Raw genomic sequence first — 27,913 nt, 5'->3', positions numbered from 1 at the left:
ATGAATTTTAATGTCTGGAATATCAAAGAGATGCTCAGTATTCCCTCAGGCTCTGGGTAAGTTTTCGGGTTATATACTCTGATACTGAGGATCTTACAGTTGTATTGTTTTCATAGAAAACCCTTCCCTACCTATTAATTAGTAACTGAGTTACTTCTATAGCTTCTTCCCCTTCTCCTCCCTTCCTTTCACTGCTCTCCCATCCTTGTCTTTTTCCTTTTTCTAATTTTCTGATTATAAAAACAATGTAAAGTCAACTATGTGTGTTAATTGAGCAGCGGCTCTGTGTCCTGCACTGGGCCTAGAGACTATGGGGCCTGTGAGAATTAGACACGGCCCAACATCTAGAAACTCACTTTGGTTGGAGCAATTACATTGAAACAGCAGGGAGCAAAATCAAGACAATGTTGAGGTACGTATTACATTGTGTGGTACCATATGTAGGTCCTGGAGTTAAGAGCCAGCTATTGACAAGGCTCACTGAGATATTGCCCCTTCCACTACTCCACTGAAGTATTTACATTTGTGTCTGCCAGCCATGCAGTGGGCCTGCCATTGCTAACTTGGTGAATGTGCCCCAGAAGTAGTATATATTTATTAAGGGATTTCTAATTGCTTTTGGTATGTTTTATTATTGGATAGTTTATTTTCTTCCTAACACCTTCCTGAAGACAGTTATTAATTCAATAAAAACCTAGAGCTCTGTGCTTTTTACTTCTTAAAAAGAAAAAAAATGCTTACAGTTGATACAGAGTAAGGAAAATCTTTGTTAAATTCTAGATCATAGCTTTAAGATACAAATCCTACATATTTCTATAAGCTCACAGTTTTTTTTTTCCAGTCCAGCTAATTATTCTCCTTGACCTAAGAGGAGAGTCACAGAGAGCTATTTAAGCTATTTTGAGCAATGATTATGCAACCCATATTATAATATATGTGTGCAACCCATTACCTTAGCTAATCTTAGAAAATGGTTCCATCAGTGAAGTAATTGCTCTTTCCTGTGCTGAACTATTAGAGTTTCTTTTTGTCTTGCATCAATATATGATGGTTCCTTTGGCTTAGGATATGTAGTTATATGCTATCAAATTATTTTAGATTTGGCTTATTTATTTCTTGGGGGGTCAGTGAGAGCAAGGACAGGAGGAGGGGCAGAGGGAGAGGGAGAGAGAGAATCAAGAATCTTAAGTGGGCTCTATGCCCAGAGCAGAGCCCCAACTCAGGGCTCAGTCTTACCACTCTGAGATTATGACCTGAGCCAAAGTCAAGAGTTAGATACTTAACCAAGTGAGCACCCAGGTGACCCTAGCTTTAGCTTTTTTTAAAGATTCTATTTATTTATTTGACAGACATAGATCACAAGTAGGCAGAGAGGCAGGCAGAGAGAGGAGGAAGCAGGCTCCATGCTGAGCAGAGAGCCCGATGCAGGGCTCCATCCCAGGACCCTGCGATCATGACCTGAGCAAAGGCAGAGGCCCCAACCCACTGAGCCACCCAGGCGCCCCTAGCTTTAGCTTTTTAAACAAGGAATGATTTGTGTTTGTATGTTGTAATGAAAAGGGTGTTTTTTTCAGGTCACACAACAGCATTAAGTAACAAATTCTTACTGAGATCTCTTTGAAATAAAAACTTGAAGACTGTATTTTACTTGTCTGCCTGCTTTTATGCTGTCTCTGATATAGACTCAGTACACTGTGTTGAAGTGTGATTGTATCATTATCCGTATCACTCTCCCTTTAACAAAGATTGGTGTAGATATCCATGGGAAGCAAGTTGGAAGTCCACAGCTGGAAGTACAAGAATAAGACACTAAAGGTGTGAAAGGGAACACCACCTTGTTTCAAAAACAATGTTTAATGGATCCTTCTGTGCACAAATCTGAGTTGATCGTATTCTTCAGCCTGGGTGAGGCCTAAATTAGTCTGCTGGGTTGCCAAAACAAAGTACCCTAAATTGGATGGCTTCAACAATAGAAATTTTATTTTCTCAGTTTTGGAGATTGGAAGTCCTAGAATCATATGCCAGCTGGATCATTTCTGGTGAGGGCTCCCTTCCTGGATTGCTGACAACTGTCTTCTCTCTGTGTCCTCACGTGGAGGAGAAAAAAAGGAAGAGGGCAAACTCTCTAGTGTTTCTACTTGTAAGAACCTTAATCCCGTCAAGAAGACTCCCCCCTCAGGACCTTGTTTAACCCTAATTACCTCCTAAAGGCCCCATTTCCAAACACTGTCATGTTAGGGATTAGGACTTCAACATAGGAATTTTTTTTTAAAGATTTTATTTATTTGACAGAGAGATATCACAAGTAGATAGAGAGGCAGGCAGAGAGGGAGAGAGAGAGCGCGAGAGAGAAGCAGGCTCCCCGCCGAGCAAAGAGCCCGATGTGGGACTTGATCCCAGGACCCCGAGACCATGAGCCGAGCCAAAGGCAGCAGCTTAACCCACTGAGCCACCCAGGTGCCCAACATAGGAATTTTTGGAGAACACAAACATTCAGTCTGTAACTAAGGTGTCTTGTGTTTTTTGTATTATGACTCCTACTCTCCCTATAATCCTGTTCCCTTTCTTCTCTGTAGGCACATTCTAGGAGAGTAATGGGAGTTCCAATTCACCTTCTACACACACACTTATATACTTGTTTGGTGTGGTATGATGTAGATTTAAAGGTTATATATTGCATGGAGCACTGGGTGTCGTGCATAAACAATGAATCTTGGAACACTGAAAAAAAATTAAATAAAATGATCTCTTTTAATACAGCTGAAAAATACTAAAAATAGTACTAATAGCTAATGATTTATTGTATATTGGCTAGTCTTATATTTGTTTACTGAAATGTTCAGATTTCTTGTTCATTAAAAAACACTGGGTTCTTTGTATTCTAAAAAAAGGTTAGGGGTGCCTGGGTGGCTCAGTGGGTTAAAGCCTCTGCCTTTGGCTCAGGTCATGATCCCAGGGTCCTGGGATGGAGCCCCACATCGGGCTCTCTGCTCAGTGGAGAGCCTGCTTCTCTCTCTCTCTGTCTGCCTCCCTGCCTACTTGTGATCTATGTCTGTCAAATAAATAAATAAAATCTTTAAGAATAAAAAGTTATATAAATGATACAGAGTTCATTCAATTTTTACTTTTTATGCACTAAATTTTTTGAGATTTATTCATGTGGTTATATGTAAATCTACTTTACTGCTTCTGACTAATGCATCAGTTATATGCATATACCATATTTTTATCTATTCCCTTAGTAATTAACAGATTCAGCTTTCTTTTTTAGAGATAGTAAGTGAGAGAATGGGGGGTGGGAAGAAGGGGCAGAAGGAGAGAATCCCAAGCAGGCTCTATGCCCAGCACAGAGCCCTACATAGGGCTCGATTCCATGACCCTGAGATCATGACCTGAGCTGATATCAAGAGTTGGATGCCCACCTGACTGAGCCACCCAAGCACCCCCCAGATTCAACTTTTTAAAAGATAATGTTCTTTTAATCCCTAAAGATTTTAGGAACTTTGATCCCCCAAAAGGTGGTGTTATAGCCCACAGTGCTGTTGTATAAGGAATCATGGTGTCAGTCCTTAATGTCTGAATTTCCATCTGATTAGTCTCGAATTGCTGTAATGAAAATGCCTGGCTTTCAGAATTTGTTTATGATTCTTTATAGGTAATACTGAGAGTGTTCAGGGGGCGAGGAGGTCAGAACAAACTAGTACTCTCCCCAGAATATTCTGAAATGAATAGCTGTGAATTATTATTTCATTTGTTCAGAATGTTTATCCACTTGATATACTTCTCTTTTCTTGCTTAATTTCAGGACCACTAAGTCATCTAGCTGGAATAATAATCAGGCTGATTACTCCAGTCTCAGTGACTCCCAGTTCCTCTTTGGATCCCAGTTCTGTCCAGAAAGTTCAGAGACTCTGTCAGCACCCTTGGATGGTGTCCACGTGAGACATCCAAAACAATCACAACAGAATTCTCTGGACGTGAGTCTCATTTCCAGAATTTCTCTGCACAAATTTCATAGTCATCATGGAGATAAGCTATAAAGAAGACTTATTATGTTGGATTATATTTTAGAATTATACATTTCTAAGGTTTACTCTTCTAAATGGATTTATACTTCATTGGTAACTCAGTAGTCTGATAGACTTGGTAGTCTAAAATGGAAAAAATACATATATTATAGAATATTGCCAGTACCTTGACCCTCAGGGAGAGCGAAATCTTGCTTGACATTTTCTAAGTCATACTATTATTTATGAAAATTTCATAAGAGATAAGAGCTTTAGAAAAATGGGAATAAAGTAACATAAATTTTATTTTAAGTGGACATTTTTTCTAAGAAACTTTAGGTGCTTTGTGGATTTTAGTCTACTATGCTACATTATCTCCTTGAAGAGGGACATGAGGATTCTGAGGACTTAGTTAATGGAAAAGGGCCAGAATCAAGAACAGAGTCTCCTGAGTCCTCAATTTTTTGAGACCAACGTGTCTTCTTTCATGGGTCAGAATAATTTTTTTTAAGATTTTATTCATTTGACAGAGAGATCACAAGTAGGCAGAGAGGCAGGCAGAGAGAGAGAGGGAAGCAGACTCCCTGCTGAGCAGAGAGCCCGATGTGGGGCTCAATCCCAGGACCCTGAGATCATGACCTGAGCCGAAGGCAGAGGCTTAACCCACTGAGCCACCCAGGCGCCCCGGGTCAGAAATATTTTTATATATTTATTGATTTTTGTCTAAAACTAGATTTAACTTTATATATAGACTTAACTGAATCAAATAGAGACTCCATGGATAAGATGAGGTCAGTGCTTTAAGATAATAGGGTATTCTCTCAGATAAGTATTTCAGTAAAAATATTGGTACCCAGTGATATGAAGGAGGAAATGTATTCCCTGAATGCTTCAGAGTAATTTTTGCCTAAGAATGCAGAAAATGACTCGCCACATGCCAGCATGCCTACTGTCTAGTCCATGTCAAACTTACCAGCAAGTCTAGTTCAACTAGTAATTGAATTAAACTTATTATATAAACTTTAACATATCATCTCAGAGATAGCATAAAGAATTCTGATATTGCCTTCAAATTTGTACAGCTGATTTTAAGCCATTTTAGCTGATACTTTATTTTTATTTTTATTTTTTTTTAAGTTGGCTCCATACCCAACATGGGGCTTGAACTCATGACCTTGAGATTAAGAGTCATGTGCTCTACTGACTTAAGTCAGCCAGGCATCCTATATACTTTTTTTTTTAAAAGATTTTATTTATTTATTTGGCAGACAGAGATCACAAGTAGGCAGAGAGGAAGGCAGAGAGAGAGGGAGAAGCAGGCTCCCTTCTGAGCAGAGAGCCCGATGTAGGGCTCGATCCCAGGACCCTGAGATCATGACCTGAGCCAAAGGTAGAGGCTTAACCCACTGAGCCACCCAGGTGCCCCTACTTTTTTAAGATTTTATTTGTTTATTTGAGAGAGAGCGAACACAAGCAGGGGGAATGGCAGGCAGAGGGAGAGAGGAGAAGCAGACTCTAGCTGAGCAGGGAGCCAGATATGATATGGGACTCAATCCCAGGGCCCTGAGATCATGACCTAAGCCAAAGGCAGACGCTTAACTGACTAAGCTACCCAGGCTCCCGCAGCTGATATTTTTGGTATTTTTGGGCTGGTAAGGCAGAAACCTTATTAATAAAAAGAGTTGCTTTATTTTAATGTAATTTTCTAATATATATTAAATAAAAAGGAAATACTACATGCCATTTTGTTTTTTAGTATTGTGGTTTATACTTAAATGTGACTACATTGTGTAGAAAATAATGAATGCTATAAATATTTTCACATGTGAAATGCTGTGATTTTTTTTTTCATTTAACAGAGTGAACCTAGTATTTTCACAAAGTACCAGACAAAACCCCCGCTGTTTGGAGCAGATGCAAACGATAGAGGCTTATTTCCTCCACCTTTGTCAGTTGGAAAATCAAAGGGCCTGTTGGAACAGTTTGAAGAGAAAAAGAAAAGGGCAAAAGACAAATGTGACAGGTATGCAAACCTTTCAAGTGGATGAGACATCTCTTTTGAGGGAAACAGAAAATAGAATATTAATAGTCAAATAATTCTATTTCATCATGATAACACTCTTGTCTTTATAGCTCATCTAATAATTACTCTTTATTTATTTACTTGTCAGTGAGACTTGTGGCAGATTTGAATTTGGCTGCCATAGTTCTGGCCCTCTGAAAAAGTAAGCTAAAGGACTTCCTAGAGAAATACAATAGTCAAGTAATGTTATGTTTATTTTGTCAAAATTCTGCCTTTTAATTGTTTTCTTTTCAGATCACCAGAGTTAGGAAATTAGATAACAGTTGTTTTAGTGTTAAGAATATAGTACACGAATTCTTTTTCTTTTTAAAATATGTAATGCTTCACAAATTTGCGTGTCATCCTTGTGCAGGGGCTATGCTAATCTTCTCCGTATGGTTCCAATTTTAGTATATGTGCTGCCGAAGTGAGCACAGCACATGAATTCTTTAAAAAGCTGATTCAAGCTATTCAGGTTGATTTTCTCACTTTGAAGTGTGTTTTTTTTTTTTTAAGATATTATTTTTAAGTAATCTCTACACCCAGCGTGGGGCTTAAACCCATAACCCCGAGATTAAGAGTCATATGTCACATGCTCCACTGACTGAGCCAGGCAGATGCCCCAAAATGTTGGTATTTTTTAAGATATACCCTAAATTTTATGCACAGTCTTATTTGTTAGTTTTATATTCATTTATTTACCTTAGCAAATACATGAGATAAATTAGGGCTCCTAAACTAATTCATAAATAAATAAGCTGAAGTCACTGAGGAAATTAAGTTGTTCATTTCTGGGTAGTAAATTATCAGGGAACGTCTTTAGGTATCATGGAAATCAAAACACTGAAGCAGAGATATACTTTATTATTTCTGTGACAGTGAAGATGTATCACTTAGTGTTACCAATAGTACTTTCATGTTGAAAAGCCAGAATTTCTTTAGGGATTCTTAGACTAAGTATCCTTTCTCTTGAATACCTGTCTTCCTTTAGGGAGAAAAGCAAAATGCTCTATTTGAAGTGTTTGTTTCTGTTGGTAAATAAACATGTCCCGGACACTGAGAGACTTCTTTCCCCTAGGAATCCAGGCTCTAGGACCCTACCAGTTTCTCAGAGGCCCCTCATGGCTATTAGGGGGCTACAGAGTACTTACCTTCTTACTCCTTCAGTTAGATCAATGTTAAATTTTTTGTTCTCTGGACATGGGATAATATTTTGTTTGATCAAGATTTCTGCAGCAGGTCAGGCTGGCTGACTCTCTTGGTAGAGCATGCAACCCTTCATCTCAGGGTTGTGAGTTTGAGCCCCACGCTGGGTATAGTGATTACTTAAAAAAAAAAAAAAAAGAAAGAAAGAAAAGAGAAAAGATTTCTGCAGCTAAAAATTTTTTTTGAAATGCCAAATTTCAACATTTTCTTCCTTCCTTCCTTTCTCTCTCTTCCTATATCATTTACTTTTTTTTTGTAGTGAAATGAGTTTCTGTTAACAATTATTTACAAGATAGCAAAAATATGTAGCACTTAAATAGAAAAATGAGGACTCTGAAGAATCTCTCTCCATTAAAAAAACTCAACCTTAAGGGCGCCTGGGTGGCTCAGTGGATTGAGCTGCTGCCTTCAGCTCGGGTCATGATCTCAGGGTCCTGAGATCGGGCCCCACATCGGGCTCTCTGCTCAGCGGGGAGCCTGCTTCCTCCTCTCTCTCTGCCTGACTCTCTGCCTACTTGTGATCTCCCTTTCTCTGTCAAATAAATAAATAAAATCTTTAAAAAAAAAAAACCTCAAGCTTAAGATATTGACTTATATGATAGGCACAAAAAATCATAATTTTAATATATTCTAGCAAAAAAAAACCCCAATATTTTAAAAAAGATTTTATTTATTTATTTGGCAGACAGAGATCACAAGTAGGCAGAGAGGCAGGCAGAGAGAGAGGAAGGGAAGCAGGCTCCCTGCTTAGCAGAGAGTCGGATGCAAGGCTCGATCCCAGGACCCTGGGATCATGAACTGAGCTGAAGGCAGAGGCTTTAACCCACTAAGCCACCCAGGAGCCCCATTAAATAAATAAAAATCTTAAAAAAAGAAAAGTAAACATAATTTACTATATGTCTCTGTAATTCCACTACTAAGCATTTACCCTAGGTAAATGAAAACTTATATCTACACAAAAGCCTGTACAAAAATGTTTATAGCAACTTTGTTCGTAATCACCAAAAACTGGACACAACATGTATGTCCTTAAATAAATAAATGAATTAACAAACCATGGTATGCCCATACAACAGAACACTACTCAGCAGTAAAAAATAATGAGCTACTGATATACAACTACGTGGGTGAGTCTCAAAGACACTGTGCTGAGTGAAAAAAACAAATCCAAAAGTTATATGCTATATGACTCCATTTACATGACATTCTGAGAAAGACAAAACTATAGAGATAGTGAATAGATCAGTAATTACGGGGTTAAGGATGTAGGCTGGACTTCACCACAAAGGGGCAGCATGAAGATTTTCTTTGAATACTGCCCTCCTTATTGTGGTAATGGTTACATGAATCCTGAATTTGTGTCAAAACTCAGAATTGTGGGGTCATCTGGGTGGCTCAGTGGGTGGCTCAGTGGGTTAAAGCCTCTGCCTTCAGCTCAGGTCCTGATCACAGGGTCCTGGGATCAAGTCCCGCATCGGGCCCTCTGCTCAGTAGGGGCCTGCTTCCTCCTCTCTCTCTCTCTCTGCCTGCCTCTCTGCCTACTTGTGATCTCTCTCTGTCAAATAAATAAATAAAATCTTTTAAAAAAAAAATCTTAAAAAAAAAACCAAACTCAGAATTGTGTACATACATACACAATTTTTACTTACAAAAACATACGTACAAATTTTAACTTAAAACTTTTTAATGTTAAAAAGTAATTAAAAGTGGGGCACCTGGATGATTCAGTGGGTTGAGCAGCTGCCTTCGGCTCAGGTCATGATCTCAGGGTCCTGGGATCGAGTCCCATGTCGGGCTCTCTGCTCAGCGAGGAGCCTGCTTCCCTCTCTCTCTCTCTCTCTGCCTGCCTCTCTGCCTACTTGTGATCTCTCTCTGTCAAATAAATAAATAAAATCTAAAAAAAATCTTAAAAAAAAGTAATTAAAAGATATTATATGGTTTATGAGTGTCAACTAAAATTTAAAAAGAGAATAAAAGATATTGGGTGGCTCATTTATTAGCTAGGATTATTTTCAACTGTTTCTAACATATGTACACACTCTTAATAACAAAGATTTAAAAAGATAGATGTTTATAAATGCAAAAATCATCCTGAAGTATGTAGTCCAGGACTACAATGGTGGCTTCATGGTTCTCAAGGATTTGGCTCCTTTCAGTACTCTGGTCTCGCATCTCTAAGGTGTGACCCCTGTCCTCGCAGTACTTGGTGGCTGCTGGAGTTCCAGCTGTTGTCAGAGTTCCAGACAAATGATGGATGAAGGAAAGAAGAAAAGGTATTTTCCTTTCCATTTAGGACTCTTCTTGAAGTTACATGCGACACTCCTTATACCTCACACTGGCTAAATCAGGGGAGTCTGGGAATGTCATCTATCCGGATGGCAGTGCATCCAGGGAAAAAAAAATCAGGATTCTGATTTCCAAGGAAGAAAATGAGGCCCCTTTTATGTTTTTGCAACAGTCTTGCTATTGCTAAGTGCTACCCATCGTGGAGAATTCTCCAAACCCAGCCACAAAATTAGTCCACTACAAATTCTGCTGCCCACTAACCCGTGCCCAGAGGATAGTAGACCCTCCCTGCACCCTTTTACCATTCTCCTAGAGGTCTATATTCCTTCTACTGGAGCCACAGCAACTAGAGAGAGAACTCACTGTTTTTTTTCTCCTGACTCCTAGTCTGACAAGTTATGTGTCAGGGAAAGGGCCAGTTCAGGAGAAGCTAAGAAAGCAGCTCCTCTGGCACTCTCAACCTCTAGCAGAAGAAAGATGCTCTGCTTCCCTCCTAAGACTGCTAACCTGAAGAACTACTTAAGAAGAAAAGAGGGTCAGATACAAACCAGCCTAAAATAAAGACTCTGGACTTTCCACTCTAAGTACAAAGTTGTAAATGGTATAGTAGATGTTGCTTCCAAATGCTTTGGAAACCGAGGACAGGCTCCCAGCTCTGACTGGGGACATCAGGAAAGACTCCACCCAAAGGGGCACATGTAAACTGAATGGGAGTTTTGGGCAGAGATCTTGGGTCTGTCAGATCCTGAAGTGTGCCTCTTGAATCAGTTTACTCTGTGAACCTCCATTAGCAATGGTTTATATAATGGTGCTCTATTTTTAAAAATAAAAATGTATTGTTTCCTATGGACTTTTTAAAAAAAAAGATTTTATTTATTTATTTGACAGAGAGAGACACAGCAAGAAAGGGAACACAAGCATGGGGAGCGGGAGAGGGAGAAGCAGGCTCCCTGCTGAGCAAGGAGCCAGATGCAGGGCTTAATCCCAAGACCCTGGGATCATGACCCCAGCCGAAGGCAGACACTTAACGACTGAGCCACCCAGGTGCCCCTCCTATGGACTATTTTTTAATCTTCTTTTTAGATTTAATAATCTTTAATGATTATGTTTTATTCCATATACAAAATAATTTCTAATGGTTGCATTGTACTCTATCATGGATTTTTCAGGGGTTTATGTTTTAACTATTTTACATAGTATGAAAGAGTACCACAAATACACAATGGAAAAGGTTAATCTTTTCAATAAATGGTGTTGGAAAAACTGGCTCCATAGGAAAATAATGAAAAGGGATCCTTATCATATACCATACATAAAAATCAATTCAAAATGGATTAAAGACTTAAACATAAGACTTGAAACTGTAGAACTCCTAGAAGAAAAAATAATATATAGTTAAAATCTTCTTGACATTAGCATTGACCATGATTTCTTGGATATGACATCAAAAGCACAGGCAGCAAAACCAAAAATAGGTAGGTGGGATAACATCAAACTAAAAATTTCTGCACAGAAAAGGAAGCAATCAACAAAATAAAAAGGCAGCCTACAGAATGGTAAAAAGATTTACAAACCATATATCTAATAAAGGGTTAATAAATATATAAGGAGCTCCTACAGCTCAATAGTGTAAAACAAATAGCCCAGTTAGGGCTATTAATTAGCCTTAATTTGGCTAAGTAATTAAGGACAAAGAAACTGAATATACATATATGCAAAGAAAACATACTAATGGCCAACAAGTATATGAAAAAGGTGCTTAAGATCACTAGACATCAGAGAAATGCAAATCAAAACCACAATGAAATATCTTATATCAGAATGGCCATTACTAAAAAAACACAACTAGGTGTTGGTTAGAATGTGGAGAAAAGGGAACCCTCACATGCTGCTGGTGGGAATGTAAATTGGTGCAACCCCACTTCTATATTCAAAGGAATTGAAATCAGGATCTCAAAGAGATACCTGCATTACCATATTCATTGCAGCATTCTTTATAATAACCAAGACATGGAGGTAACCTAAGTATCCATCAACGAGTGAATAAAGAAAATGAGGTATATATACGATGGAATAGTCTTCAGCCTTAAAAAACAAGGAAATTCTGTCACTTGTGACAACATAGATGAACCTGGAGGATGTTAGGCTAAATTAAGTCAGACACAGAAAGACAAATACAATTGACCTTTGAACAGCACAGTTTGAACTGTACAGTTCTACCTACATGTGAATTTTTATAGCACAGTACTGTATTTTATGATTTTCTTTTTTTTTTTTTAAGATTTTATTTATTTTTTGTCAGAGAGAGAGGGAGAGAGAGAGAGACCACACGCAGGGGGAGAGGCAGGCAGAGAAGGCAGAGGGAAAAGCAGACTCCTGGCTGAGCAAGGAGCCCCATGTGACACTCGATCCCAGGACCTTGGGATCATGACCTGAGCCGAAGGCAGTGGACTAACCAACTGAGCCACCCAGGCATCCCTGTATTTTATGATTTTCTTAACATTTTCTCTTCTCTAGCTTACTTTATTGTAAGAATACAGTACATAGGACATATAACATACAAAATTTGTGTTAATTGGCTATTTGTGTTATCAGTTTCTGGTCAACAATAGGCTTTTATGTTTTGCGGAAGTCAAAATTTATATACAGATTTTCAAATGTGTGTGTTGGGGGGTCAGCTTCCCTAACCCCCGAGTTGTTCAAGGGCCAACTGTACTATGATACCACTTATATGAAGAATGTAAAATAGTTAAACTCAAAGAAGCAGAGTATAGTAGGATGATGGTTGCTGGGAACTGGAGTGTGGGACAAACAGGGAGGTATTAATTAAAGGGTACAGAGTTTCAGTTAACACAATGTGAATAAATCCTAGAGATCTACTGTACCTCATAGTACCTATATTTAACAATACAGTATAGTAGGGGCGCCTGGGTGGCTCAGTGGGTTAAAGCCTCTGCCTTTGGCTCGGGTCATGATCCCAGGGTCCTGGGATCAAGCCCTGCATCAGGCTTTCTGCTTGGCAGGGAGCCTGCTTCTTCCTCTCTCTCTGCCTGCCTCTCTGCCTACTTGTGATCTCTGTCTGTCAAATAAATAAAATCTTTAAGAAAAAATACAGTATTGTATACTTTAAAATTTGCTAAGATGGTAAATTGTTTTTAAAAGATTTTATTAATTTATTTGACAGAGAGAGACAGCACAAGTAGGCAGAAACAGGCAGGGAGAGGGGGGAAGCAGGTTCTCCACTGAGCAGAGAGCCTGATGTGGGGCTCGATCCCAGAGGTTTAACCCACTGAACCACCCAGGAGCATTAAGATGGTAAATGTTTTAAGTGTTTTTATCACTACTACTGCTATTAAATAGAGTAAGAGAAAGCTTTTGAGGGATGCCTGGGTGGCTCAGTCGGTTAAGCGTCTGCCTTCGGCTCAGGTCATGATCCCGGCGTCCTGGAATCGAGTCCCACATCAGGCTCCTTGCTCAATGGGAAGACTGCTTCTCCTTCTTCCTCTGCCTGCCGCTCCCCTACTTGTGCTCTCTCTCTCTCTCTCTGACAAATATATTTAAAAATCTTTAAAAAAAAAAAAGAAAGCTTTTGGAAGTGATGAATATGCTTTCGGAATAGATTGTGGTGATGATTTGATAGTTGTATACTTATCTCCAAACTTGTATACATTAAATGTGTACAGCTTTTTCATGTCAACCTTAATTCAATAAAGTGATTTAAAGAAATATATAGCTTGAATACTAACCAGTCAGAACAAATGCTGACTATAAGCAATTGACACAGCTATGTCCTCATGCAAGATTGCTGTCAACTTTGCATATACTATGATTTATATAAAAACATTGTTATTGGACATCTCAGTAAGCAGAAGATTTGATTCAATAAGTTTGATCAAAACCCTGGGTGGCTCAGTGGGTTAGGCCGCTGCCTTCGGCTCAGGTCGTGATCTCAGGGTCCTGGGATCGAGTCCCGCATCGGGCTCTCTGCTCGGCAGGAGGCCTGCTTCCCTCTCTCTCTCTCTGCCTCTCTGTCTATTTGTGATCTCTGTCTGTCAAATAAACAAATAAAATCTTTTAAAAAAATTTTTTTTAAAGATTTTATTTATTTATTTGACCGACAGATCACAAGTAGGCAGAGAGTCAGGCAGAGAGAGAGAAGGGAGGAAGCAGGGGAGCCCGATGTGGGGCTCGATCCCAGGACCCTGGGATCATGACCTGAGCCGAAGGCAGAGGCCTTAACCCACTGAGGCACCCAGGTGCCCCTGATCAAATTTTTTAATAAAGAAGATCACTCAATTTGAGTGGATCTTAAAACCACATTCAAAAACACCACTAGGTAAACTCACTGAAGGTAGGGAGTTGAATTTTTTTTACGCATATCACTGAAGCTTATAATCAAGTACCTGTCACAAAGGAAGACTCAATAAATAGTTGTTGAGGGGCGCCTGGGTGGCTCAGTTGGTTAAGTGTCTGCCTTCAGCTCAGGGCATGATCCCAGGGTCCTGGGATCAAGTCCCGCATGGGGCTCCCTGCTCATCTAAATAACTATATTTAGAAATATAGTTAGGGGAGTGCCTGGGTGGCTCAGTCGGTTGAGCATCTATCTGCCTTTGACTGGGGTCATGATCCTAGGTCGTAGGATGGAGCCCCACATCAAGCTCTCTGCTCAGTGGGGATCCTGCTTCTCCCTTTCTGCCTGCTGCTCTGCCTGCCTGTGCTCTCTCTGTCAAAATAAAATCTTAAAAAAAAAAAAGCCACATATGCACATACACATACACAGACTTTAAAAAAATACGATTAGGGGTGCCTGGGTGGCTCAGTTGGTTAAGCAACTGCCTTTGGCTCGGGTCATGATCCCAGGGTCCTGGGATTGAGTCTCACATCAGGCTCGTTCTGCTTGGTGGGGAGCCTGCTTCTCCCTCTGCTTCTGCTTGCCACTCCCCCTGCTTGTGCTCTCTGTCAAAAAAATAAAATTTAAAAATAAAATAAAATTAGGATTATAGTGAAAAACAGTAGGCCTATCTTTCCCCACTTTTAATTCCTTTTTGCTTTTTGAACCAACTTGCAACCCTTTTAGCTACGCTAAAAGCTATGTATTTAGGTCCACATATCTTATGGCATATGCTAGCTAGCTTGTATTGTCATTTCTTGGTTTTTTTCAGCTTCAGAGAATGACTTTCTACCCTGGAATAAGAATTTGCTTCTCGGCCTCCACCATAAACTCTCATCTTCCACCATTTTAGTTAAAATTAGTTCTCATTTGAGATGCCTGGGTGGCTTAGTTGCTTAAGCACCTGCCTTTGGCTCAGGTCATGATCCCAGTGACCTGGGATCAAGTCTCACATTGGGCTCCTTGCTCAGTGGGGAGCCTCTTCCTTCCTCTGCCTGCTGTTCCCCCTGCTTGTGCTCTCTCTCTGACAAATAAAATCTTTAAAAACAAAAAATCAGTTTTCAATCATTAAATCCTTATCTAGATATCCTAGAAAAATATATATATATCATGATTAAATTTTCCTAATGTTAAAAATTACTTTGTTTCCTTTTCTGCTGAGTTTTCTATATAGGAATCACAGTTTATCCCCAAATTTTGCAGCAGAACTAAAAAAGCCCTTGTTTTTTTATTTCTTAAAGATTATGAGAGAAAGAAGGTGTGTGTGTGTGTGTGTGTGTGTGTGTGTGCGCGCTCGCACGTACACGAGAGAGCCAGACAGACAGACAGACATAGGCAGGCAGAGACAGAGAGCATGAGCTGGGGGAACCCAGTGTGGGGCTCAATCCCAGGACCTGGGATCATGATTTGAGCTGAAGGCAGACGTTTAACTGACTGAGCCATCCAGGCACCTCAGAAGCTTCCTTGTTTTATACCCAAACACATCTTGGGTATAAAACATTCTTTAGTGTCGTTTTCTTCTCAGAGTCATCTTCCTAATTCTGATCTGAACTTGGTACACTCTTGCTCTGCAGCGCAGCTGTCATCCTGAGTCCTCTCTTCACCGTCATCCTAAGCGTTCCTACCTCCCCTCTCTTGAATTACCGCTTCCTCTCTCCTGTGTTGGATTCTTTGTTACTTTTTTTTTTTTTTTAAGAATTTATTTATTTATTTGACAGAGAGAGATTACAAGTAGGCAGAGAGGCAGGCAGAGAGAGAGAGGAGGAAGCAGGCTCCCCGTTGAGCAGAGAACCTGATGCGGAACTCGAGAACCCTGGGGTCATGACCTGAGCCGGAGGCAGTGGCTTAATCCACTGAGCCACCCAGGCACCCCGGATTCTTTGTTACTTTGATCCTATGTCCTTTTAGTTCTTAGTTTCCTCCTTGGATTTGGTGAAACATATATTCCAAAAACTTCCTAACAGCAGGTACATGGCACCTAAGTAATTTTTTGAGACGTTGCTTATCTGAAATTCTTTATTTTCCCCTCATACTTGATTGCAAATTAGGCTAGATATAGAATTCTAGATTGGAAATTATTTTTCCCAAAAATTTCTAGTTGCTGTCATCACATCATTTTATATGTTGCTTTTAAGAAGTCTATGCCATTCTGAGACCTGATCCTGTATATATCACTTGCCTTTTGCTTTCTGCAAGTTTTTAAGGCCTTCCCATTATCCATAGACTTCTGAAATTTTACAGTAGTGTGCTTTCATGTGGCATGTCATCATCTTTGGGCATCAATGAGTTCCTTTTGACCTATAAACTTGTGGGGTTTTGTTCTGGGAATTTTTCTTTTGTTATCTTTGAAAATCTAATTTTATTCTTCTTTCTTTTGAATCTCTAGTTTTGGGTATGTATTGAATCTCCTGCATTTATCCTCTTTTTTTTTTTTTCTGCTGATCTATTTTCCATCTCTTTGTATTTTGTTCTATTTTATGTCCTATTTCCTTAACTGTATCTTCTCTAACTATTCTACTTGTTTCTGCTATTTTTAATTTCTAGATCCCTTTCTTATTCTCTGCTTTTATAATTCAATAGCTTTCTGTTATTAATATCCTTAATTTTTTAAAGATTTATTTGTGAAAAAGAATGTACATGTCTGCATGTGGGAGCCGGGGGGAGGGCAGAGAGAGAATAAACCAGACTGCCCGCTGAGCCTGGAGCCTGGCACAGTCAACCCCATGACCCTGAGGTTATGGCCTGAGCTGAAATCAAGAGTCAGATGCCCAACTGACTGAGCCACGCTGGTACTCCTAACTCATTAGCTGTTTTATTTTAAATATTTTTAGTTTGCCTTGTTTGCCTGGCAATGGTCAGAAAAAGTCTATGTTCTTGTTTTTTATAGCCGGACACTAAAATTTTATTTTTCAGGTAATGTCCCAATCTCTTTCATAAAAAGCACAAGGTTTGTAGACCCCTAATGATTCTATAAAATTCTCCTTTTATTTATTTATCTTTTAAAGATTTTATTTATTCATTTAGAAAGAGAGAGAGCACATGAGGGGCAGAGGCAGAGAGATACTTTTAAGTAGACTCCTCACTGAGCAGGGACCTCCCCCCAACATGGGGCTTCCTCCCATGACCCCAAAATCACAACTTGAGCCAAAACCAAGAGTTGGCTGCTTAACTGACTGAGCTACCTAGCCACCCCTAAATTCTCCTTTTAAAGTCAAATTGGTGGAGCATCCACAAGACTTGGTATGAAGAGTAGTCCTATTAGGGTTCAAAAACTGAATCTGCATTTATATTGCAAAGAGTGAAGAAACAAAACCTGTAAAAAAAATTTTTTTTTAAGATTTTATTTATCTATTTGTCAGAGAGAGAGGGAGAGAGAGCGAGCACAGGCAGACAGAGAGACAGGCAGAGGCAGAGGGAAAAGCAGGCTCCCTGCCAAGCAAGGAGCCCGATGTGGGACTCGATCCCAGGAGGCTGGGATCATGACCTGAGCCGAAGGCAGATGCTTAACCAACTGAGCCACCCAGGCGTCCCAACCTGTAAAAAATTTTAAAGGTAGTTCATGTCTGAATCTTTTCAAAAGTGGGATATTTATTTGAGGAATAATCCTTATAGTTTCTTTTTCATTTAATTAATATTGCTGGGACACCTTGGTGGCTCAGTTGGTTAAGCTTCCAACTCTTGGTTTTGGCTCAGGTCTTGATCTCACAGTTGTTAGATCAAGATCCAGGGCAGGCTCTGCGCTTAGCACAGTTTTCTTTGGATTCTTTCTCCCTCTCCCTCTGCTTCTCCCCAATTATAATAAATAAATAAATAAAGTCTTTAGGGTGGGGGGAGATATACACCTGGGTGTCTCAGTGGGTTAAGCCTCTGACTCTTGATTTCTTAGGTCATAATCTCAAGGTAATGAGATGAAGCCAGAGTAGGCTCCATGCTCAGTGGGGAATCTGCCAGAGATTCTCTGTCTCTTTCTCCTTCTGTCCTATTCTCTCTGTCTCTCAAAATAAATAAATTAAAATCTTTAAAAAAAGAAATTAATATTACTCCCAGAACTATCTCTACCCATTTTTACACTCAAAGAAATAGTCATTAGACTAAAATGTTTCCAGAAATTTTGGACTACCAGAAGGAAGTCACTAGCTTCTGAAGCCATTGTTACTATGAAAATGAATGCTGGTCTGTTTTACTGTAGTAACCACTTGAGTTGCTAGTATTTGCTCATTTGAGATACATGGAGAGTAAATTTTAAAAAGAAATAAGTGGTTTGGCAATGGTCAGAAAGAGTCTATGTTTTCATTTTTTGTAGCTGTACACTAAAATTTTTCAGGGTTGAGTCTCCAAGTCTAATCAAGCACTGTTTTGATGCTCTACCAGGTGAAGTCCTGCCATGTTCATGGAATCAATTCTATTACATACTTTTAGTATTCCACAAGGATTTAATTTCTTTTTTCTTGTTTATTGTAGTGAGACTCTATACAACCTCATTTCACATATCAGAGAAAGCATTCACAGGGTAAGTAGAGCTACATGTCAAAGAATTAGAATATTTTACATTTTAAGAAGTTTACTAATTACATTGACCTTAATTCATATAGGATTGCAGTATTTTAACTACCTTTTTAAAAATCACTTAATGACAATACTCCAAGTTAGGAAAATAAGGCAATGGTCTGTGAATTCATTCTTAATTTGGGGTTGCTTAGTTGCAGACATCTGTGGAAAAGTCTGAGGAACATCTCAGCTCAAGAAGCCAATCTATTTTCGATGGTTTGGAGACCCTGGCCAAGACCTGTGAGTATCTTGTATTTGAGGTTATCAGCAGAGGGCACTAGTGAGCAGTGAACTGAACTTTTTGACCCTACCCATGTTTCTGTCATGGGTGACATTCTGTAGTGTTGCAGATGAGATGATGGGTACATTAGGTTAGACCTGAAGAGATGTGGATCACGCTCAGCTGGGTGGTGGGGCCCACCTAGATGTTGGGAATGTTCCTGGTCCCTAGATGCCCTCTATAAAGCATTAATCCTCCACCAGTAATCCCGCTGCCTCGGTAGCTCTGCCAGATTTCTCATCTCACTGCCTCAAGTGAATCAGCAGCATCCCTGAGTCCCTAACGAGTTGCTAGCTGTGCTGTCTATAAAGACATTTTTCCCTTAGGACTTAGAAATAAAGACTGCTCCCTTAGGAGTTAGAAATACTCCGGTCACCTCATCATCTTCTTGCTTGCCTTGGTTTCAATGAGAGCTGTTTTGTAGTGAATCACAACATCTTTCTCCATTCCAGTTAGTGGTCTGTAAAGTTAGTGGTCTGTAAAGTCTCCTGTTCTACCAATTAGTGATTTATGTTTAGATAAAACCATGAGCCTGGGTCTTACGAAACAGAAGAGTCATAACACTGCTGCTCTTGGGCGGACACCTCTGTAGGATCAGCAGCTTCTCAACTGAATAGCAAGATGATGACGGCATCTGCACTTGTTTGGATTTGTCTGTGTGTTTATTTTTTTATTTTAAACAAATTGAAGTCAACTTATTTAAATGCCTTGGAATGGATTGCTCATGATTTACGAAAATTAATGCCTTTGTGTGGTTTAGAAATTAATCTCCATCTGTCTGCCAAAAAGCACTGTACTGTCTGCTGGCTTCCAACCTGGGTATCCCACACACAGGGCAACTGTGCGTCTGTTTGGAAACCCGTTCTGGAAGCCTGGGACTGTTGCCCTCACAAGAAGTAGCAAGACAAAGAGCAGAAGCATATCAGGAGTGCTTCCTTTGTATAGCATGATGGAATAACTCATTCGTAAGTGCCTGAGGAAAGCACTCCTTTTGCTTTCTACATTTGAAACTAGGTGAAGTACAAAAAGGAGGATTGCAGGCAGCGACAGTATGACATTCTTAGCTCAGATCAGGGAATGGAAGTGCCCAATCTCCCAGTACAAGAGCAAGGTTGAGCGAGGACTAGAACCGGGTCTGAATTATAGTAGGCAGAGGGACCCTGATCCTTCATCCTGATGGTTCCTTTTTAGAGGATAAGACTCAGGATAAAGAGCCACATTGATAGGGCAAACAGTAACAGACACTGTGGCATGATATTATTTACAAAGCCGATAATTTTTTAAAAGATTTTATGTAGGTATGTATTTAAAGATCTTGAACAGGGGGATGGACAGAGAGAGAGGGAGAGAGCAAATCTCCAGCAGACTCCACACTTAGCATGGAGCCCGAGTTGGGATCAAGCAGGTCTCGATCCCAAAGGCCCTGAGATCATGACCTGAGCTGAAATCAAGAGTCAGATGCTTAACCAACAGCTACCCAGGTGATCCTAGAAAGCCTGATCATTCTTTTTTTTTTTTTTTAAGCCTGATCATTCTTGAAAATGGCACAAGTATCCTGCTCAGAGTCATTCCTTTTCTTGACAAGTAGTGATCAGGATCAGGAAGTTAGTCATTGAAAAAGGAACCAGACAAATCCTCTATCATCATATGATGTGGCCCAGTCTAGCTGTCCTGAAGCACTGAATCTGCCAGTCAGTACAGTCTGCAGCCTTCAGTATGCGCTCACTGTGGCTCACAAGGGAAAGGGAAAGATATTGTGCGAAAGTGCTCTTGTGTTAATAATGTAATGGGTCCTTTCACAGAATGCGGTCATGAAAACTTTCCCCAGTCACAGTCTGTCTGTTCAACCAGAGGGATCCCTCAAAGTCGTCTAATCTAACTCCTCTTGTCCTTCAGGTGAGGACTGAGGACCAGAGTAATAGAGAATGAATTACCAAGGCCATTCGCACCCTACTTTAATTTAGGTTTTGGTGGGCTAATTAGTAAAGAACACTACTACCTAATAGGTATCAGTTCTATTGAAAAATAAGATCATTAGGAAAATAAAAAGGAGTGCTATTGAAAATCAGAAAATGGGGGCGCCTGGGTGGCTCAGTGGGTTAAAGCCTCTGCCTTCGGCTCAGGTCATGATCCCAGAGTCCTGGGATCGAGCCCCACGTCGGGCTCTCTGCTCCGCAGGGAACCTGCTTCCTCCTCTCTCTCTGCCTGCCTCTCTGCCTTCTTGTGATCTCTGTCTGTCAAATAAATAAATAAAATCTTTAAAAAAAAGAAAAGAGGGTGCCTGGGTGGCTCAGTCGGTTAAGCATCCAACTCTTGATCTCAGGGTTGTGAGTTCAAGCCCCATGTTAAAATAATAAAAAAGAAAGAAAATCAGAAAATGTCTTCTTTGGAAAACAAATAACTCTATACATAAAAATAAATTCCATATAGGGGCTCCTGGTGGCTCAGTGGGTTAAAGCCTCTGCCTTCAGCTCAGGTCATGATCCTAGGCTCCTGGGACCGAGCCCCACATCAGGCTCTCTGCTCAGGGGAGAGCCTGTCTCCCCCTCTCTCTCTCTGCCTGCCTTTCTGTCTACTTGTGATCTCTGTCTGTCAAACAAATAAATAAAATCTTTAAAAATAAATAAAATAAATTCCATATAAATCAATATAATAAGTGTAATAATAAATCATAAAAAGAACTATAAGAAAAATGGGCAACGTTTTTAACAATTTTGGAGTGGAGAAATGTCATTCTAAGCAAGGCACATACAATCATTAAGAAGAATGAGGAATATCTTTATGAACCATGTTAAAATGGAAATAGCTATTCATCATTAAATAGTAACAGCAAGGTGCTGCTTATGTGCACATAATTTACTCCAGGACGCATCTTGTGGAGGACTGTGACCAGTTAGTGAAAATTGGGAAGGCTTCCCTAAAAAAAATGGGAGACTCAACAATCTCTTCTTATACATGGAGGCTTCCAGACCTTTCCACAGGCTGTCATCAGCATGGCAGGGAGAGCAAAACCACAGAGTATGTAAATAGAAGTGAATAAAAAATTCATCTCCAAAGAAAAGAGAGATACAGTCCAGAATATGGAAATGGATTTTAAGTGGCATTTTTATAAAACAAGCTAAAAATACCTGATGTTTATGGCCAAAGCAGAAATGAAATGAGTCCCTTTCTACAAAACACCATACATATACATACATATACATACACACGCACACGATCTATAATCTATACATGGATATGCAAATGTATCAATGTATCAGTGCAAAGTTCCAGAAACTGCTCATAATGTTAAATTCCAGAAAGTGGAATCAAGGTCTGCATAGGAGAGAATCAGTCAATTTTTCATTGCATACGTTTTTATACTGTTATAGGTTTGAGCTATTTTCTTAAGCTTTTTAAAAGGAAAAAGAATAAACTTTGGAAGTAATGAGCTTGATACAAAAGCTCCTGTGAGAAAGAGAAGATCTCAAACATACATTTCCCAGGGGCCAAGGAAAGAATATATGGGGCCACAGATAGATGCTTTCTGAGTACTGAATCTGGAATTGAACAATTTTCTTGCCTTCCCCATTCTCTGCTTTTGTGGTTGGTAATGTTCACTGTTGCTAAGAAACATTGCTATTTAGGAATTCATCTAGGATAGGATAATTACATTTGCTTTCTACTACAAATATCTACAAGGATGTCTGGAAAAATATTTGACTAATTGAGTTTAGGAATAGGAATCCGGTATTTGAAACATAAGTAAACAGCCTTTTTCTAATTGGTTGACATATGGAATTTAACTTTGTATTGAGTAATAGAAAATTTGCTTTCTAAAAACTTCTTTTTTTACTGTGGTAAAATATACATAACACAAAATTTATCATTTCTTACTGCTATTTTGCAAGACTACACTGACTTGCCTATTTCAGTCATAACAAGCTCTTTCACTTTGCACTTGCTGTTTTCTCTTATCTGAGTAACCTTTCCCTAATCTTTGCAGGGCTAGCTCCTTTCAGTCCTTCTGGTTTCACTTAAATGTCTCCATCTCTGATGACCTTATCCGAAATAAGTGTCCCCCACTCTGTTATTTTTGTGATAACCCTTATCATAGCATTTATTACATCTTTCACTTGTTTATATATATTTTTATTCCATTTTTATTTTTTCCTTTTCAAAACTGCAAAATTCATGTATGTGGTAGACAGTTTTGTTCAAGATCATTTCCATGTTCCTAGCACAGTATCTGATAATAATTTTCAGATGAAACTATAAATATCCAAATAATACATTCAAACACATCATGAATTCTTTCTGGTTTATTTTCTCATTAGAGAGGTTCTGCCTGGAGCTCAGTCTTCCAGCTCCAAACTGGGCAGGTTACTCCTGAGGTCCCAATCCTAGGACTTAGCTTCACCATCATTCTGAGGATCCTCCTTCTTTCCTCCTCAGTCTTGGATCCCTTTGTTTCCTGGACTTTGGTTTACACTTGTGTTTGGTGATACACATCTTTCAGTAGCTTTCTGAGGAAAAGTATATGGGAGGGAACTTTCTTATACACGCATGTTTGAAAATGTTTTCTATCTCCACATGGGTGTAGAATCCTAGGGGAAAATGCTTTGTCCTCAGAATTTCTAATAGCTCCATTGTCTTCTATTTTTAATTTGCTTATTGAGATGTTTAATGCCATTTTGCTTCTTGATTCTTTATGTTATCTGGGTACCCCCTACTATCCCTTATAGGCATATTTTTTGAGCTCCTGTTTTCCCTTGATATTTTGAGAACCAACTGGAAAAGTGCCATAGACCATATAATTTAGTAACATAGCAGAAATTAACAAAAAAATGAAATGAGAAGGGCGCCTGGGTGGCTCAGTGGGTTAAGCTGCTGCCTTCGGCTCAGGTCATGATCTCAGAGTCCTGGGATCGAGACCCGCATCGGGCTCTCTGCTCAGCAGGGAGCCTGTTTCCTCCTCTCTCTCTGCCTGCCTCTCTGCCTACTTGTGGTCTCTGTCAAATAAATAAATAAAATATTTAAAAAAAAAAATGAAATGAGAAAAAAAGATGCCATTTATAAATCCAACACAGAGGCTAAACGACCCAGGAATAACTTAACAAGGACATGCAACTCGCCCATTTTTTTTAATGGCTTCTGGGTTTTATGTCTTGCTTGGAAAGGCCTTCTCCTGCAAAGTTACAATTTACCCCATGTTTCCTTCTTCTACCTTATGATTTAATTAATTATACAAAAATTGTTAATCTATCTAGAACTTATGTTAATGTAAGAAATCTGAACTGTAAGTCTCCTTTTGGAAGGGGATTATGTTTTATTTTAAAGAGAAACTCTGAATAAATCACTTAAGCTTTATTAGACAGTGTGTGTTAAATTCCTGCCCTTGGACTGACAAGAGAAGACAAAAGAGACAGAATAGTTGGAACATGGGGAACTAACCAAAGCAACTATCAGATTGAGGCAAGGTTTCAAACAAGACTAAATTTGAGAAGGGGTTTGGTTTTTTGGGTTTTGTTTTTTTTTTTACTTTTTGTGGTTTTTTCCCCCCCAAATATTTTATTTATTTGTCAGAGAGAGAGAGAGCATAAGCAGGAGGAGCACCAGACAGCGGGAGAAGCAGACTCCCCGCTGAGCAAGAGGCCTGATGTTCCTTCCATTTATTGCAAAGAGTTAAGCACTCTCTTGTTGCCAAATTTTTACCCACCTAAAATGACAAATTTTTTTGTCAAGAATCTTAGAACACCCTTTAAATAATTATGAGAAGATCAAAGGAATATCTGGTGTGTTATTCTGATTATTTGTAATTTATACTTGTTATGCATTTAAAATGTATGTGAACTCACAATAGTTTATAGTGTATAGATCTTCATCAAATATTTGTTGAATAAATGTAAGAGTGTCTTCACATGACCTGCCGCTTAGCAAGGGAGAGGCAATAATTGCAACACAATGCGTTAGTGTGTGTGTGTGTGTGTGTGTGTGTAAAGTCTCCCTATGCCAAAGAGACAAATCAGTATCAGTCCTGAGTGGTTAGCATTCATGTCACCAAGTTCATTACTGCCCAAATGTAAATAGGGCATAAATAAGTGATGGGTGATAGGTGGTAAGTGATGGTAGAGCACACACATAGTGCCAACAGCAGAAAAAAGGAGCCCCCAAGCTAGCCAGGAAGTGCTGTTTTCCAAGGAGGTGACTGCTGAGAGCAGAGGGAAGAGCAGGAATAAACCGCACTGAGGGGTGCCTGGGTGGCTCAGTCGGTTAAGCATGTACCTTTGACTCAGGTCATGAACCTGGAGTCCCGGGATCAAGCCCTGTGTCAGGCTCCCTGCTCAGTGAGGAGTCTGCTTCTCCCTCTGCCCCTCCCCCTACCCATGCACTCTCTCTCACTCAAACAAATAAAACCTTAAAAAAAAAAAAAAGAGTTAGTTGCACTAAAGGGGTGATTGAGGGGAATGGGTGGAGTCGAGAAGGAATAGAAGCATAAGTACTCCAAGGGAACAGCATGCACAAGGCCAACAGGGAGAGAGAGACTGCGTAGGAAACAGACCTCAGCGATGTGGAGGTGGACGGAGAGGGTAAGGGGAAGTGAGCCTGGGTCTTCATGGCCAGTTTAAAGGTTTGGACTTCCGGGGTGCCTGGGTTGCCTGGGTGCCTGGGTGCCTAGATGGTTGGACATCTGCCTTCAGGTCATGATCTCCTGGTCCTGGGATCGAGCCCCATGTCGGGCTCCCTGCTTGGCGGGGAGTTTTTCTCCCTCTGCCTCTCATCCTGCTTGTGCTCTCTCTGTCTCTTGTGTCTCTCTCTCTCTCTCAAATGAATAAATAAAATCTTTTAGAAAAATAGAGATTCGGACTTCATCCAGTGGCCAGTGGGGTGCTGTTGAAAGTTTCAGTATAGGTTTCAGAGGAGGCATGATCATATCTACGTGCTGAAGAGGTCACTCTGATGACAGGACCAAAAAGGTAGGCCAAGGAGGAGGTTGGTGCCGTCATCTGGGCAACAGGTTTCACAGTCCCCAGGAGGTGCTGAGCTTGGGTCTGCCTTGGTCAGAATGTTCTCAGGGAAGAAGGGAAGAAGACAGTAGAAGAACCACCCTACTCTGGCTTCCTCTCCTCACCAAGGCTGATCTGGCTGGAGAGGCCTGGGCACTAGCAGAGCAGGCTCAGGTCGCGCATGCCAGATTCCAGCTCCTCCCTTTTTGCTATTGTGGGCTGGGCGGGGTCGGGCATGCCATAGTCTTCATGGAGTGATTATCATTTTTCTGTGTTTAGTGCAAGAGACCGTGCGGGCCCAGAGTGATCTGGTGTTGGAAACGGTGCATGACAAAGGCAACATGGAGCAGGTCATCTTTGAGATACAGAAAAGATTTGAAGCTGTAAGTGTGGATCCCAACCTCTTTCCTCAACTATATTTTTAGCTTTGTCACTAAGACCCACAGGGACTCCTTTAAAGTCGCATTTTTTTTTTCCAGCCAAGAGCAGAAGCCAAATAGGGCCCTTGGTAATGGGCCAGGGTGGGGGCATTTCCATCTCTAAGATTCTCTGGCATGATGGGGACCCAAGGGGCCCTGCTCCAGAATGTTGCCATGCTTCTTCTGGAAAGCACCCAGCCAGGGACAAGCTTTGGTTCTGCTAGCACATCCTTTGGTTGGTTCCACGTTTCATTGTGCATTCTGAGTTGCAGTGCCTATAGCTCTTTTCTCACTGTCTTTCCCCTAGAGACAAGCAGAGTTTATAGAAATGAGATCCGACCTGAAGCACCTTGAAGCTTTAGTGGCCCAGCAGAGTAAGGACTTCCAGCAGCTGTGTGAGCAGCTAGGCCAGCTAAATGTGGCCAGTGTCCTGGCAGAGCTGAAGAGATTGATTTCAGACCCTCCGGTAGCCGGGCATGTGAAAGACAGCACTTCCCAGACCTCACCGCCTCTGGCCCAGAGCCTCCATTTCACCAGGCAGGGCAGGTACGCTTCTGAGGAGGCAGTTCTGTGGCCGGCGCAGGCCCCCCCTGCTGTACGGACTCGGAGTATGGGCTCCCTGCAGCCTGGAGAGTTCGGTGTCTGTGGTGAGAGAGCAGAAAGCGGTGCTCTCCAAGAAGAGGCTATGCGGCAGGCAGCTGGAACCAGCAGAAGAAACAGGCGAGTCAAGGACAGGGCCGTGCAGACCAACCGCAGGAACCGGACGGGTCCTAAAACCAGCTCTGAGAACCATGGCGCCGGCTCCCCAGGCCCCGAAGTTCCTGGTGGTAAGGACAGGGTTTCTCAGGGAGCCTCAAGGCTTCTACCCCTGGACTCAAACAAATTTGCAGCCAGCATTAAGAACACCTGCCCAAAATGTCAAGCTGAAGGTGTGTCTCCATGTGATCCTCGTGAACAGAGGCTGGTGACTGCACAGAAAAGCAGACCTGTGGAAAGAGGGAGGAAAGGCAAAAAGCAGGCGCCCAGGAAGTCCCAGAGAGGCAGGCTCCGAGCCAGGAAGCAAGAACAAGCCCCTAGCAAAACCTGTGCTTTCATTCCTAAATACCCCCAGCCTCCAGTTTCTGGCCCACAAAGCCCCCCGCTGGAGCAGCAGAAACCCCGTGCTCAACCCCTGCATCTGTGGGGCCCCAACAGCCCCACAAAGCCAGTCAGCGCTATTCTGGGAGGAAGAGTCATGCGCAGTAAGGCAGCGAGGGCAGCGCAAGGAGACCTCCTACAACTCAGTGGGCTTTCTTCCCAAGACGACAGCCTGCTTGCGACCAGTTCCCAGGGGGACCACCAGATGAGCTGGTTCAGCGACCTCAACCTCGGAAGTTCAGACCCCCCTGTGTGCAAGGAGCCGGGGAAGAGTATGCTCTATGATCTGGGTTTTGATAGCAGTGATGATGGCTTCTGACCCGCCCACAAAATTCTTCAGCTGGTAGTTGATGGGTGGCAGCTGGAAAGAGGCACGACCCCACACTGAGGCCGGCGAACAGCAGGAAGTCCAGCGCAGGCTCAGAGGCCCTGCTGGGGTCAGTGCAGGGTGGGTGCGGGGCTGGCGGAGCAGATCTGGGCTGCTGGGGACCCGGTGCTGCCCGTGACGGGCGTGAGAGCTGCGCGCGTCCTTATTTATTGAGGGAAGTGTGTGAGGCCGGTGGTGCGGAGCTGGGCCAGCAGCCCGGGTGCA

The 27,913-nt window shown here is 41.1% G+C and overlaps 1 protein-coding gene and 1 non-coding gene across 2 annotated transcripts; one reads left to right on the top strand and one right to left on the bottom strand.

Annotated features, from left to right (window-relative positions):
- On the top strand, positions 1-27,913 carry IHO1 (interactor of HORMAD1 1). The gene is made up of 7 exons (XM_044253577.1): positions 1-56; positions 3,806-3,977; positions 5,867-6,030; positions 18,413-18,461; positions 18,652-18,739; positions 26,045-26,148; positions 26,492-27,913. The coding sequence occupies exons 1-7, from the start codon at positions 1-3 to the stop codon at positions 27,638-27,640; spliced, it is 1,782 nt and encodes a 593-aa protein (XP_044109512.1). The 3' UTR covers positions 27,641-27,913.
- Positions 6,398-6,504, bottom strand: LOC122910957. Its single transcript, XR_006385309.1, has one exon. It is a non-coding gene; the product is annotated as a U6 spliceosomal RNA (small nuclear RNA).

Source organism: Neovison vison, chromosome 6, assembly GCF_020171115.1.
Source record: "Neovison vison isolate M4711 chromosome 6, ASM_NN_V1, whole genome shotgun sequence".
Taxonomy (NCBI): domain Eukaryota; kingdom Metazoa; phylum Chordata; class Mammalia; order Carnivora; family Mustelidae; genus Neogale; species Neogale vison.
The sequence above is the reverse complement of the archived record's forward strand: the minus strand, read 5'-3'. Positions and strand labels throughout refer to the sequence as shown.